Source organism: Sinocyclocheilus rhinocerous, unplaced genomic scaffold, assembly GCF_001515625.1.
Source record: "Sinocyclocheilus rhinocerous isolate Xijiao unplaced genomic scaffold, SAMN03320098_v1.1 scaffold1118, whole genome shotgun sequence".
Classification (NCBI taxonomy): domain Eukaryota; kingdom Metazoa; phylum Chordata; class Actinopteri; order Cypriniformes; family Cyprinidae; genus Sinocyclocheilus; species Sinocyclocheilus rhinocerous.
Window position 1 is genome coordinate 32,205 of NW_015662165.1, and position 16,112 is coordinate 48,316.

Consider the following 16,112-nt stretch of genomic DNA (forward strand, 5'->3'; position numbering starts at 1 on the left):
ATTCTTCTGAACATTCATTAATCTTAGGTATTCCAATATTTAATAACAGGATGTTAAAATCGAGAGTTGCAGCTGTGTTATTTAATGAGCTAACATGAACTAAGACTTGTATTTTTTAAACAAAGATTAATAACTTCTGTAGCAAATGTAGCTATTGCTCATTGTGAATGTTAATGCATTAACTAAGGTTAACTAATGAGGTCTTATTGTAAAGTGATACCTATTGGTCTTTATAGTTCTTTTGCACTTTAATCGGTGTAAAACTTTTAACTTTATAAATTTTTCTGTATTGCTTTATTGCATTTAAATGTTCAGTTATTTTTGTTATAAGAAAAATGTTATTAAACCTGTTATACTGAATTATGACAGCACTTTTTTCAACTAAATTTCAATATCGTGATAATACCGCATACCGTGATAAAAGCATTAGCAATTAATCGCAACATGAAAATTTGATACCGGCATATCCCTAGTACCAATGTTAAAATAGGTTTGTTTTATAACAAAAGGTTTTTATTGGCTTACCTAATCATTTAAAAGTCATCTGACATGTACAGCCCTATGACAAAAATTAGAAGTCGGGACAATATATGCTACAAACATTTGGTGCAATAGTGATTAGAGGAAAGCCATAAAAAAAAAAAAACTTCATATCATGCATCAGAAACAAAACGAAAACAAAAACATTTTTAGTGTTTTTGTACATTATTGTAAACAAAGTCTCTCTAGTAATCATATCAAAACACATGGCAGGTAACAAAAACAAGGGAGAAATGAGACGAATCATGAAAGTCTAGGTATTACTCTACAATGAAACACTGCTTGGCATCACCGCTTAACAGAAAAAACAAAAATTAAATTGTACATTTGTATTCCAACAAATCAGCTTCATTTGTAAACACGGGTGGCATTATATGATTATACAATAAGCTGACACATACTACAATATTTCCACTACATGAAACATGTCCCTGGTTTTCTCTTTTTTACAATGATATGAGGTATATTAAGGTCAATCCTATTCTTCACTCCACTCTTTTTTCCTTTTTTTTTTTTCATTCTATAAAAGCATGGAACGAGTTTGGAGTGCAGCATTCAGACTTTGTTCTTGACACCATCAAAGCAATGGCATTTCTCTGGGACAGGTTTCCGTAAAAGGCAAGGGGAAAAAACAGGGCAAGATCACAGGAAGGCCTCACAACAGACAGATAAGTGTTGCTGCATGGGCCAAAAAACAGGAAGACAAAGCAGCCTACCACTCTTTCCAAGGGCATCAAAAATTGCATTGGGAAGAAAACACCTCGTCTCAACATGAAGTCTTTCCCTAATTCACTGCTCATTCAATAACAAAAACACCACAGGATTAGGTCCTTCCGATTCACTGGGAGAAGATCCCTGCAACAATGTAAAAGGGAAGCTTGCAATTTTGTCAAGCATTAAATTCAAAACTACACAATAAGAGGTAGAACTCCAATTGCTGCTGCTCAGCCCAAGTCAAATAATCATGATACCCGAACACCTTCAGAGCAAAAATGCTTTAGAGAAGCCCACAACTATAAAAAAAAGTGGCATTCATGTCCAATAACAGTGTTTTTAATAAAAGGAACAAAATATCACCTATACCCCCAGTGAATATTCAAAAATGCCCTTTGTTATGGCGGATTTGCAGTTCCCTCCCCCACTTTTAAAAATCACAGCTTTCTTCATCACAAATAATAGTTTTGTGTGTCCGGAATCTGAATTCTCGCTTTCAGTGGTTTATAAAAGTGCTTACTTGATTCCTTGAGAGATCAAAGTGATGTCAGCTGACAAAAAAGTAAAGTTTAAAGAAGGGGATAAGAATTACTGCTCACCCTGAGACAATAGTTATGTAGTTTCATGTAGCTACAAATAAATATCTACATACACTTGAATGTTTCTGCCTACTTGACTACCAGTATGTTTTTGTGTGTTTTAAACATGGCCCTTAGGGATGAAAGTGTTTTCATACTGATATTAGAAGTACCATAAACTTTACAAACGCACAAGAAGTGGAAAAAGTCTCCAGTGTCATACCACTGAACACGCAGATTCCTGATTGGCTTTGTCTATTTCTCCAAGGAATTTCGAAAACAAGAATCTTCACTGTCATTTCAAAAGTACACCTGTAAAAAAGGGTGCTAGTGCACCGTATTTAAAAAAAAAACAAAAAAACACCTTACTGCTTTTTCCTGAGTAATACTTTAGATCATTGTAACAGACAATAAATTTTTTTGCCATTGAATACTGGGCCACTCCCTGACATCTGTTATTATTGTAAATCATCTTTAATTTTTAACTTAATCTTACAATTGAACTATGATTGCTAAGACATATAAGGTTTCTGAAAAAGTCCTTCGCTAGCCTCTAATTTCACTGGAAATTTCATTTAAATCTAGTTTTGTTACCACTACGCTAATAAAATAAAATGACTAAAACACATTAAAAAGAAGAATGTGAAAAATTGCATTTGAGGTCTTGAAGACCTTCCCTGGTAACGTCTTCTATTGACATTTAATGGCAGTGTATTAAAGTTTTAATCAGTGAGGAGAGGGAAGCATTGGAGACAGTTCTTATCCCACATAACAGGCTCAGATGTGCTCCCTTAACCTTTACCTGTAACTTTGGCTTGTGGGGGTTTTGGATCCTGAGCTAGCTGGCTCGTTGACATCTGCTAACAGACTAGTATACCCTGAGAATTCAGACACGGGAGTCCGCTGTATTCTGTGGTCGACCTCCGCGACCCTCACTCGTGGGTCGCCACCATAACCAAGTGGGGTTCGGCGACCAGACTTGAATTGAGACCCGAAGGCTTGGGCGAAGTTCTCTATCTGGTAGGTGGAACGCATGTCCACTTCCTTAGATGGCTCCAGGGCGGTGAGGTCAGGGTAGACGGAGCCATTAGACGAGCCACCACCGGTGCCGTTCCCGTTGTTAATGCTGTTGACCGAAGAGCCACTGTTCTTGGACTGCTGGTCTTTCTGGCCACCATTGGTCAGCTCCTGAGTTGCAAGAGGGTATGGCGGTGAGTGCTGCTTCTCCAACTGGTCGGTGAGCTCTTGAGACGGGGTAAGCTGCTGGTGAGGGGTAGGCTCCAGACTGCTGAGATGAAAGGCGTGTTGAGAGGATGGTGAGGCATGGGAAGGCGACGGAGAACCTACCAGCATCCCGAAATGGGACTTGCTTAGGGATGTCGAGGAGGAAGGTGCAAGAGGGGAGGAAACAGGCTGTCCGAATCCACACTCCAGTGGTGAGGTGGTGTAGATGTTTTTGTCTGGGAAGAGTGTGCTAGCAGGGCTGCTGCTAGATGACAACAGGCTTGGGTAGGGTCCAGATGGGCCCAAAATAAAGTTGCTGCTATGGCTGGTTCTCTCCAGGGTCTGGAGCAAGAACTTTGAGTACTCATTCATCGCCCCATTCTTGTCTCCAGAGCTGGGAGATCCCTCATCCTGACCCAGTTCAGAGGTGGCGGAGGCTGGATGCAATTCCACGTGGTGTGAATCTTGCAGATCGAATGTCACATCATGGTGAGAGCCATCAGATTTGTGGCTGTAGTGGTCCAGCAGGCTTTGCAGCACCTCATCTGGGATCCCTGATTTGTCATGTTTGTCAACGCTTACCAAAGGCGAGGAGTCAAGCAAGGCCAAAGTAGGTTCTCCAATGCCACCCTGAATTACTGTTGGCTGCGGAAGGTGGACAGAGCTGAAGTCTGCTGCGCTGTTAGCAGCATGCAGGTACCGTCTCTTTTTCAAAAACTGCATGGCATCATCATAATTGCTGCTGGTACCTCCTTGTTTGGGTCCACTGGAGGTTTGGAGGAGGCCGAGACCATCCATATTTCCGGCTCCAGACATGTCCATAGAGCCTGGCTTCTGCGTCAGCAGCTTCTGCTCATGGTTGGCATCCTCCATAGAAACCGCACCCTTGTCGTTTCCCTTGCGGCCACCTTTCTTAAAGACCAGCTTGGGTGTGCGTCCATGCTGGTTGTCTATGCTTGTCTCATCCAGAGCCCCTGAAGAAGATGCCCCCGATCCACTGGGGATGTTCAAGGCATAGTCTTGTGGGCCGAGTCCTTGTGCAATCTGCACTCCTCCTCCCGCAGCTGTTCCTTTCTTTCTTCGTCGCTCTCCTCCATCATTGCTACTTTTGGACTTGCCCCTCTTGCGTGATGGGGCACTAGTGTTACCCTGAGTGAGTAGGTAACTGCCTTGACCCATGTCCTCATCATCTCCGAGGTCCAGCATCCCTGGGTCCAGACCTTTCTTTATGGCTTCTCCACAGGTTCTCTTGTGCTTCAGTAATCGATCTGTCCGTGAAAAATACTACAGGGCAAATAAATAGTGTTAGTGATGCTCATTATTTTGTCCAGATCAATGAACTTGTTAAAGAATACATTGGGTGGTTCTCAATACTCAAATTTATGCTTCTTCATTTCCTCGCTCTTCCGTCCTCCAGACATTGTCTCAGATATAGACCAAAGTAGCCATCTTGTAGGCTCAATTGTACACATTATTTTTAATGTAAGAGTGGGCACAGCCATTTTAACTTGCATGTGCAAGGATTCCCAGTGTCATCCACTTCCAGTCATTTTAGATACACAAAAACATTCTAATATGCCTCTTAATAATGCAAACTTGTAGTTGTTATATTTTTATTTACTGTCATGATCAAACACCGTCCACTGCACTTGTTATTCTACAAAGCTATGTATCTCTAGCAGCTAATGAAATAAGAAAAAAAAATGCTGACTTCTACGTTTTTCCCATTTCTTTATTGTGTACACTCTTATTTGTCACTGACCCAAATATTGTATATTTCAATCAGAATCCCATTTTGATTACTACTGCTTTCATACTAGATAATAATTATCTGTTAGCACTCACCTGTAGACAGGTGTCACATTTATATGGCTTTTCTCCACTGTGTGTCCTTTTGTGTCTCTCCATGTGGTACTTCTGTATAAAGCGCATGTTGCACTGGTCACAGCTGAATGGTTTCTCCCCTGTTAAATTTTTTTTTAAATAAACAAATAAATAAAAATCTCAGCACCATCTTAATATTTGCCTCTGACAAGTATAGGACAAAAGTAAACACTCACCGCTGTGGATTTTCTCATGCCGTTGCAGCAGATACTTCTGTATGAAGCTCATATTACACTGACTGCACCTGAAAGGCCTCTCACCTGTACAATAAAAAGTAAATCCATACCAGAAACATCCCATGAATACTGTTTGAGCCTGAATGTCTCTGCTCTAGTGGAGTTAACAGTAAAAGCTGTTCACCTGTGTGAATGAGCACATGTCTCCGCAGATGATATGAACTGCGGAAGGCTGCATTGCAGTGCTCGCAAATATGCGGTTTAGAGTTGGGAGAGAAAGGCCCAGCATCACCATCCAGCATGAGTGACTAAAACAGCAAGTAGACAAAAAGACATTAAAACACCTGCATGTATTAACTAACAAAATTAATAACTCACCTTTTTTAGCCCACACATACATACACACATGCATGTGTTTGCATATCTGAAAGGTCAGTGTATCTGAGATGTCTCAGGTTAATGTTGAAATAAAAGTTGATAAATAAATGAACACTTCTGTAGACAATTATATTTCTGCTATTGGCATACGCTGTCATACAAAAGAGTTTAAAAAGAATGTGCATGATCCATTTGTGACAGTTACATCACAATGTTTGCAATTCAAAATTCTACAAACTATGAAAGTTTTAAATGACATAGTGAATGATAAAAGGGTAGCCTATACATACCTTTGCGGAATCTCCTTGTTTCCTTCTGGCTTTGCCATCTGGTCCTTCTCCATTTGCTCTCCTCCCTCTTCTAGGCCCAGATTCTTTCGGGTCTTTCCCCAGTCTTCCAGAGAACTGCTAATGAAGCACAGAAAAATGGCATGAAATAAAAACACAAAGACAGTATAGTATAGCATGTTGAACACAGTGTATCAATAACATCTCATTTATCATCTAGACTTACGTTGCTAAGGCTTAGGTCATGCAAAAGCATATTCTGGTGGTTGCCAAGCGACATATCCAGCATATCAGTGTTTTTTCCTCCTGCTGTTCCGGTTCCTGTTGCATACATTGGAAGACGGTAATCCAACTCGCTGAGCTTCTCCTGTTTTATACCCATACTGTGGAGAAAGCCACCACTGTGGTCAGGAGAGTCACGCTCCTTCTTCAGGATCATCTCTTGGGGCAGATCCGACATGGAGGCTTGCGAAGTCAGGCGCGTGAAGCTGGTCACTGGAGGTAAATGGCTGAACATGATCATGCTGGGGGGAAAGTTGGGGTCCATGCCTCCGTTCCGTAAAAACTCATTGCCTAACTTGTCTTGGATAATACTCATGCTTGGGTCTTTAACAGGCCAAAGTTCATTGATGAAATATGCTATGAAGACATGAAAATATGAGACGGATTATGAATTGATCTAGTACATCGATGTCATATACCATTGAGGAACAAATATATTCTGTTCTGTTAGTGTAAGCCTATTAGAGTAATAATGTGCAGCGTTTCATTTTCTTAATTATTCCGGATCCATAAACAACTGATTTCATTAACAAGATCGCTATACTAGCTGATGATTCAGGGAATTGTGCACATTGTGTGTATGATATGCCATCATATGATTAAGCTTAAACTAACTAGGCCAATTATAATTATAATGCAGCTTTCATGACAAAGCAAAATCAGAAAATTGGTCCACTACTGCTGCATTGGTTTTCCAAGATGCAATGTGTTAATTCCACCAGAAATTATAATTGCTGTGCTAGGTACAAGCAATTAAAAACCTCTCCAAAGTCAGAATGATTCTAGTGATTTACCTTAGTTATTACAGAAGCAGCTGACATATGAAAGCTGACTAAACCACCAATTATATAAACATCTTCAGAACTATATTATTTCAAAATCATAAAACAGACCAAGCGTTCTCTTTTTCTTTAATGTTGTTATTAAATTGTCACGAATATTTATAATATACAATGTCTAAGAGGGGAAATATGAAAATTTTCTATAATTAGTTCTAATCCTATTAAAATATTAACAGATTGCGATTATTGAGCGTTGAGATCATTTCAACCAAATTCGGGTCAATGACACCATAAGTAATAAACAACAACAACAGTAATAATGTTTTAGTTTTGATGAATGTGTATAAGCACAAGTTAAAATAAATAAATATATGCAATCCTTGTGAAGACCGGGATCAGTCCTTTTTGATGATCCGTTAGCTAACCTTAGCATAATTAGATTAAAGATAAAAAGGACGACTTTGAAACGGTTTTTGCAAACACACTGGAAACTGCGTCAATAAATACTTAAAACACCCTTTATATGTAGTTTATTATCTTTTTAGAAAATTAAACACGGTCCAAACTCTGATCTGTGGGTGACCCAGCATGGTTCTCTATTGTGATCAGCTAACGTTAATGGATAGCTACTTAATCTTATTGATATAACCCGGTTTTAAATACATATGATTTGTTTATTATTATTATTATTATTATATCACGTTTACGTAGTTAGGTAGTTTAATTTAATGTAATTGCTATGTTTACTTAACACGTTTGCATAGCTGAACTGTAAAATGTAACCCCTTTAATCAAATCCGGCTAATCTAGCCGTTCATCACAATTACCAAACACATCTCCGTCTAAATGACTCCATTAGCAGCTAACGGCTAACTAAAGCTAAAGAGTAAGACATGAGAACTTCAATAAGATTAAAAAAAAACTCGTTTGTGTACATATATAGATACCTCTCGACACAAATACGCTATAAGAAAATTAAAAACTTAAAGACACAAGCAAAATTAAGTGTTTCATTGAACTACGTGACGAACGGGGCTAGCCAGCAATAGCATGCAGATGAAATAAGATTAAAAAAAAACTCGTTTGTGTACATATAGATACCTCTCGACACAAATACGCTATAAGAAAATTAAAAACTTAAAGACACAAGCAAAATTAAGTGTTTCATTGAACTACGTGACGAACGGGGCTAGCCAGCAATAGCATGCAGATGAAAGAGCTACTGCTAACAGCACATCTCCACACCGCACGCGACGCGCTATAATGCTCTCATTACAACAAACGAAGTCAGATACACTGAGAATCGTGCGCTTCCAGTTTAACGTTAGTTTATTTGATAAGAACTGAAGTGCTGCAATTTTGTCGCCTTTCTCGTGCTTGCCCTGTACACGAGTGTGATATATCGTGACCATTCATCCATTCGTCACCATCACTAATTATAGCCCACACAGTAACACAATCCGCCGTGAATATGCGACGATAAGTGCGATGTAAAGAGCACACTGAGACTGTTATATGTGTACGCCTGCAAAGGTAGATTTAATTTTTTGCTAAAAGCGCCTTAATCGCATCGGTCTCAAGCAGCAGAAACAATGATGCTCGGCGCTGAAACGCATCTCTCGCTTGAGTGGCTGTGATTTCATTTGGAGCTCTCAGCCGTGCGCAATCCCTCATCTTTACAACCACGGGCATAGATAAATAGTACAAACGCAATCCCACTTACTTGAACATGACCACGGCCGACTCGTAGCATTCAAATGAATCCCGGCGCTCGATTCTTTGAGTTACTTTACAGCCAAAACATTGTTCTCTTGCAGCTGTTGGCCTCTTCCATGTTGTGTCGACGCTGGGAATTATGGGTTGAGCGGACGGGTCGTGAGAGGCATTGTTGCCAGATTGGAAATGTCCAAGTATCGTACCAGAAGCTCAAAATTATCGTACATGAGTCAAACGTACAGAATACAGCTATTTATCTAGACCAACAACTTTTTGACACAACCTGCAAATTACCTCAATAGATAAAAAACTAGATAAATAACTCCACCTGTGAGTCTCTGTCATCGGAAGCCTGCGTGTTGCCAGATGTTGAGGGGATTCTTGCCGTCATGGACCGCAAGATAGTGCTCGTTGTCTTAAAAGCAGGGCACCCTCCTGAATTCTTAACACACTCTGAGGTGTGCACGAGCGCATTTATAGTATCTGTAATGAGCCGATTTCATGGCTGAGTATAGAAACCCTATGATTACAACTACCATCATTTGAAGAGTCACAAAATTCTGAAATTATCGTACATTATGGGATTTTTTAAATTATTGATCGTACAGAGGTAAAAATACGATAATTATCGTACGTCTGGCAACACTGAGTCTGAGAGTCTGAGAGGAGACAGACGGATACAGGCAGGAGTAGTCAAGCAGGGGGGCCACTATGCAAATTAAGATTGTGCCTATCTGAACATCTGCGACTTTGTCCTGCGTGCAAATGAGTTCTTTACAAAATTGCCGGGACGGTTTATTTTTTATTATTAGCATGCTTAATCCTCTAATCAGGCTATATATACTTTGATACAACATATCTATCTATCTATCTATCTATCTTTTACCGAACACTCTACAAGAAATAAATTGAAATAAATGTACATTCGGACTCACAGACATTTGTTTTGTTAAATATTTAAATAACCAACTTTCATTCACGCCCATCATTGACTGTATAAACTGGATGGGACAACAACTTTTCAGATTTAATATATATATATATATATATAGTCTATCCTAAAACTATTTTATCCAATTTACATTCACATAAAGCTTTTGTATACTGTGTTTTGCAATAAAAATCTTAGTAACACTTACTATATTGAATTTTCTTGGAACTTACTTATTTTGGCATTTTTGTTTTTTCTATTTTTTGTAACCTATGTTGTCATTATTTAACTTGGAAATCTGATTATTGTTAACTTTTCTATAAGTAAGTTTTCCTTAAAATATTTTTTATTATAGTTATTTGATTTTGGTAAACATCAGTGTTCTTTTTTTAAGCAGAGTCTTCATCTGTCAATATGCCCTCATCCGCCATTAAACACCAAGAAGTCAATATGCCCTCAGCAGATGGCACTGTAATGCTAATATTTAAGCAGACACAACGCACTCAAGAGAAACGACCCCTTTCTCACTACTACTGCTGCTCAGTGTTGCCAATTTGGGGATTTTGTCGCCAAATTTAGCTACTTTCTCATTGTAGCTGCGACTTTTTTTTTTTTTTCGATGATATCCGAATCGCATTCATACTTAACGCATTCAGGCTGTGCTTCAGGCTGTATACTCTCATAGCGCAGCGGGGTTAAGTTAGTTTTGTTTTCGATATTCGTGACACATTCAGCGATAAACGGCAATAACTCCAAAACGACTTGCCCTAAAAAAATCTAAACAGCATTACCAACTAAAGGGCTGAGCTGATAATATTTCACAACCTTCTTTTTAATTATTTTCGCTCGATATAATAAGCACTGCCACGCAGTTGCCGTCGCAATGTGCAATAAGACGGGAGAGCTCGCTCACTGCGGAGCTTTCGACAAGGGACCGTGGTGAAAGTGCAGTTTTTCTTCGTTATTTCCTATAGCTCAGTGTAATAGTGTTTTTGTAATAGCTTTTTTGTTAAATGGCCTATAGACATGAGACCAGTGTCAATCAATAGAGGGGGACAGTGGACATTTTTCACAACCTTCCATTTTACCCAAAGTGGATAATTAGGGAATTGCATGTCCAAAATTTACCTTCTTTTTGTAATAACTTTTTACATCAGGGAGACAGAGGCATGAGACCAGTGTCAATCAATAGACAGCGACAGTGAACATCTTTCACATCCTTCCATTTTACCCCTACTGGCAGAAAAGGGAATTGCATCTCCAAAATTAACCTTCTTTTTGTAATAACTTTTTACATCAGGGACACAGAGACATGAGCCCAGAGTCTTTCAATAGAGGGGGACAGTGCACATTTTTCACAACCTTCCATTTTACCCCTACTGGCAGAAAAGGGAATTGCATGTCCAAAAGTTAACATTCTTTTTGTAATAACTTTTTACATCAGGGACACAGAGACATGAGACCAGAGTCTTTGAATAGAGGGAGACAGTGGACATCTTTCACAAACTTCTATGTTACCCCTACTGGTAGAAAAGGGAATTGCATGTCCAAAATTAACATTCTTTTTGTAATAACTTTTTACATCAGGGACACAGAGACATGAGACCAGAGTCTTTCAATAGAGGGGGACAGTGGACATCTTTCACAACCTTCCATTTTACCCCTACTGGTAGAAAAGGGAATTGCATGTCCAAAATTAACATTCTTTTTGTAATAACTTTTTACATCAGGGACACAGAGACATGAGACCAGAGTCTTTCAATAGAGGGGGACAGTGGACATCTTTCACAACCTTCCATTTTACCCCTACTGGTAGAAAAGGGAATTGCATGTCCAAAATTAACATTCTTTTTGTAATAACTTTTTACATCAGGGACACAGAGACATGAGACCAGAGTCTTTCAATAGAGGGGGACAGTGGACATCTTTCACAACCTTCCATTTTACCCCTACTGGTAGAAAAGGGAATTGCATGTCCAAAATTAACATTCTTTTTGTAATAACTTTTTACATCAGGGACACAGAGACATGAGACCAGAGTCTTTCAATAGAGGGGGACAGTGGACATCTTTCACAACCTTCCATTTTACCCCTACTGGTAGAAAAGGGAATTGCATGTCCAAAATTAACATTCTTTTTGTAATAACTTTTTACATCAGGGACACAGAGACATGAGACCAGAGTCTTTCAATAGAGGGGGACAGTGGACATCTTTCACAACCTTCCATTTTACCCCTACTGGTAGAAAAGGGAATTGCATGTCCAAAATTAACATTCTTTTTGTAATAACTTTTTACATCAGGGACACAGAGACATGAGACCAGAGTCTTTCAATAGAGGGGGACAGTGGACATCTTTCACAACCTTCCATTTTACCCCTACTGGTAGAAAAGGGAATTGCATGTCCAAAATTAACATTCTTTTTGTAATAACTTTTTACATCAGGGACACAGAGACATGAGACCAGAGTCTTTCAATAGAGGGGGACAGTGGACATCTTTCACAACCTTCCATTTTACCCCTACTGGTAGAAAAGGGAATTGCATGTCCAAAATTAACATTCTTTTTGTAATAACTTTTTACATCAGGGACACAGAGACATGAGACCAGAGTCTTTCAATAGAGGGGGACAGTGGACATCTTTCACAACCTTCCATTTTACCCCTACTGGTAGAAAAGGGAATTGCATGTCCAAAATTAACATTCTTTTTGTAATAACTTTTTACATCAGGGACACAGAGACATGAGACCAGAGTCTTTCAATAGAGGGGGACAGTGGACATCTTTCACAACCTTCCATTTTACCCCTACTGGTAGAAAAGGGAATTGCATGTCCAAAATTTTCCTTGTTTTTGTAATAACTTTTGTCAGCAGAAAGATGGAGGCATGAGACCAGTGTCAATCAATAGAAGGGGACAGTGGATATTTTTCACAACCTTCTAAAATTAAGATTCTTTTTGTAATAACTTTTTACATCAGGAAGACAGAGTCATGAAACCAGTGTCAATCAATAAAGGGGGATAGTGGACATTTTTCACAACCATTGTTCTACTCTAGTGACTGATTAGAGAATTGCATGTTCACAATTAGGTCCCAATCCAGTAGAGCCGCAGGGCCCTATTGTTGTTCTAACGATTATTATTATGTTTATTTTTATTTGCCAAGGTTTTGGAGTCTTTTGGGGCCGTTAACAAAAATTTTGACCATTCCAAATCATTTGAACTTTGTGTCTGTACATCATAAATAGAACGAGGCAGCAGTTTACTGTAAGGGATTTGTCATGTCGCGTAGCGCTGCATCCAGTGTATAAAGCATAACTGATTTAAATAGGTTCTATTTTATTTTGTCATACTGCACCGGTTGCATACAGTGTACAAACTGTGTAAAACACTTAACAAGCTTAAAATTGCATGAAATTTGACACACACACGTCAGTATTAATGATAGTTTGACACAGGCAAAAGCTCATAAATGGGCATGGAACAGGTGCTCTATAGCGCCACCTTTTGACAAAAGTGGGTGGGTTACTTTTTCCTAAAGTCACCAAACTTGGTACATATATTATTTTCATTGCGCCGGACAACTTTCTCATTTACAGTCATTAGCTACAACCAACAGAAAGTTGGCTATTTTGCTTTGAATATGGATAAAAAAAACAAAAAAAAACTGTGAATTAATGCATACTCCTCCTTTGTCAACATGATGCCAAGATATTAAAGATTCTAAACTGCTAACAGATTTTGGATATCTTGAACGATATTAAATGGTGATTTATTAAAGTAACATTTAAAAAGATAACAGTAATATTCTAATATCTTTAAAGTGCATTATTCAAACTCTCCACCAATAGTTCACAAACATAAATATGAAAAACAAGTACAGTATATATATGTATATATATATATATATATATACAGTGCACAGCATTCATGATTACACTCTCTGTTTGATTAAATATAAAAGGTTGATATTCTAATATAATTCATAGAACGATGGCAAAATTAATATGTATTAAAAATATTCTTAAGAAAAACAGAGAAATATATGCCATTGATACCTGTAAATTAGTACACCCTACATTTTATTCAACAGTGTAATATTCTACTACTTAATATGTCCTCCATATTTTTTTTTAAGTACACTGCTCTGACCCATCTTGGCACTGAGTGTACAACTTCATGACAAATTGTCACATCTGTCCTGTTTAACTCCTGGAGGATGAGCTCCTTAAATGCTCCTTAAATACTTAATGGAGAAGAGGAGAGAAGTATTCTCAGCTTGTCAGAGCTGCTCACACTTAAATGTGATCAAAAAACTAAAAATAGGAAAGAACATGTTTGTTTGGAAACCATTTACAATTTAAAAAATAAACCTGTATTTAAATTTAAGAATGAAATCATTTACCTGTTGGGATTGTGTTGACACTCTGTGTAGTTGGATTGCTGAGCTCCAGAAAATCAGTAATGAGGTGCTTTGACAGTTACAGATTTGAAAAACGAAAGGTCTGGAATAAAGAACCCTAAATTCTAACACCAAGAACCAATTCAGCATAAAAGTGTTCCTCGGGATGCTTAGGTGCTAAATAGAAACGTTACTACTCCCAGCTCTGTGTGGATTAATTCACATTTATTTTTATATCTCTTTTCACAATACACATTATTTCAAATCAGTTTAACAGGAAATGCATTAAAAGATTTTAAAGAAGTGTGGAGTACTGGGCTGTGCTGCCATATTCTGTGGTAAATTTGCTTACAAGCAGTAAGGGTCTTACATGTTTACCAGAAAAATCCTGTAATTCCACAAGGTTAAAGTGTGGCAGGACATCATTAGCATCATTTCCCATCCCCCCAACACTGTCACTCACAACCAGAAGTCAAGACTAAACCAATTCACCTTGGTGACCACATAATCGTTTTGTATTACCTATTTTTATTAGCCATTTCACACAATTCAGAAAAACAAAAATGTGCAGGAACTATTGGCCTGTATTTATAAAGACTTAAAAACACATGTGAAATCTGAATGTCACTTTTGTAACAATGCATCTGGTCAGTGACGTAAATATTTTTTGAGTCCCAAAGCCAAAGTCAATTGTCCCCCTCTATTGATTGACACTTCGAGTCTCAGTCTCCCTGAATAAAAAAGATCTTACCAAAAATGTTTCATTGTGGACATGCAATCCCAGTTGCCACCAGTAGGGGTAAAAAGACAGGTTGTAAAATATGCCCACTGTTTTTCTCTATTGATTGACACTGGATTAATGTCTCTGTCTCCCTGATAGAAAACTCTATTACAAAAAGAAGATTAATTTTGAACATGAAATTCCATAAACAGCCACTAGGGTAAAATAAAAGGTTGTGAAAAATGTCCACTGTTCCCCTCTATTGATTGACACTGGTCTCAAGTCTCTATCTTTCAGCTGACGAAAGTTCTTACAAAAATAAAGAAAATTTTGGACATGCAATTCCCTTTTGTACCAAAATGGAAGGTTGTGAAAAACTGTCTACTGTCCCCCTGTATTGATTGACACTGGTTTCATGTCTCGGTCTCCCTGTTGCAAAAAGCTATTACAAATAGAAGGTTAATTTTTGACATGCAATTCCCTAATCATCCACTTGGGGTAAAATGGAAGGTTGTGAAAAATGTCCACTGTCCCCCTTTATTGATTGACACTGGTCTCATGCCTCTGTCTACCTGATGTAAAAAGTTATTACAAAAAGAAGGTTAATTTTGGACATGAAATTCCCTAAACAGCCACTAGGGTATAATAAAAGGTTGTGAAAGATGTCCACTGTCGCTCTCTATTGATTGATACTGGTTTCATGTCTTTGTCTCCCTGATGTAAAAAGTCATTACAAAAAGAAGGTTAATTTTGAACATGCAATACCCTTTTCTACCAGTAGGGGTAAAATGGAAGGTTGTGAAAGATGTCCACTGTTGCTCTCTATTGATTGACACTGGTCTCATGCCTCTGTCTCCCTGATGTAAAAAGTTATTACAAAAAGAAAGTTAATTTTGGACATGCAATTCCCTTTTATACAAGTTGGGGTAAAATGGAAGGTTGTGAAAGATGTCCACTGTCCCCATCTATTGAATGCCACTGGTCTCATGCCTCTGTCTACCCTGGTGTAAAAAGTTATTACAAAACGAAGGTTAATTTTGGACATGCAATTCCCTAATCATCCACTTGGGGTAAAATGGAAGGTTGTGAAAGATGTCCACTGTCCCCGTCTATTGAATGCCACTGGTCTCATGCCTCTGTCTCCCTGATGTAAAAAGTTATTACAAAAAGAAGGTTAATTTTGGACATGCAATTCCCTAATCATCCACTTGGGGTAAAATGGAAGGTTGTGAAAGATGTCCACTGTTGCTCTCTACTGATTGACCCTGGTTTCATGTCTTTGTCTCCCTGATGTAAAAAGTTATTACAAAAAGAAGGTTAATTTTGAACATGCAATACCCAAATCATACACTTGGGGTAAAATGGAAGGTTGTGAAAAATGTCCACTGTCCCCCTCTATTGATTGACACTGGTATCATGTCTCTATCTTCCTGCTGAAGAAAGTTATTACAAAAAGAAGGTTAATTTTGGACATAAAATTCTCTTTTCTACGAGTAGG

The 16,112-nt window shown here is 38.3% G+C and overlaps 1 protein-coding gene and 1 long non-coding RNA gene across 4 annotated transcripts in view; one reads left to right on the forward strand and one right to left on the reverse strand.

Annotated features, from left to right (window-relative positions):
* Positions 1 to 1,028: 1,028 nt before the first annotated feature.
* LOC107727698 (zinc finger protein 281-like) overlaps positions 1,029 to 16,112 on the reverse strand; it is an 18,605-nt gene continuing 3,521 nt past the window's right edge. The window contains exons 1-7 of one of the 3 annotated variants that reach the window (XM_016537654.1): positions 8,569 to 8,721; positions 6,008 to 6,420; positions 5,785 to 5,898; positions 5,301 to 5,424; positions 5,117 to 5,200; positions 4,902 to 5,020; positions 1,029 to 4,340 (exon numbers count right to left, since the gene is read on the reverse strand). In XM_016537654.1, coding sequence (XP_016393140.1) covers positions 2,631 to 4,340; positions 4,902 to 5,020; positions 5,117 to 5,200; positions 5,301 to 5,424; positions 5,785 to 5,898; positions 6,008 to 6,379 — 2,523 coding nt within the window. In that variant the 5' untranslated portion in view covers positions 6,380 to 6,420; positions 8,569 to 8,721 and the 3' untranslated portion in view covers positions 1,029 to 2,630. Of the gene's footprint in view, positions 4,341 to 4,901; positions 5,021 to 5,116; positions 5,201 to 5,300; positions 5,425 to 5,784; positions 5,902 to 6,007; positions 6,421 to 8,568; positions 8,722 to 16,112 lie in introns of those variants that run through there. The other 2 variants (XM_016537652.1, XM_016537653.1) reach the window with 2 other exon arrangements.
* On the forward strand, positions 14,990 to 16,050 carry LOC107727701 (uncharacterized). The gene is made up of 3 exons (XR_001638383.1): positions 14,990 to 15,124; positions 15,267 to 15,409; positions 15,697 to 16,050. It is a non-coding gene; the product is annotated as an uncharacterized LOC107727701 (long non-coding RNA).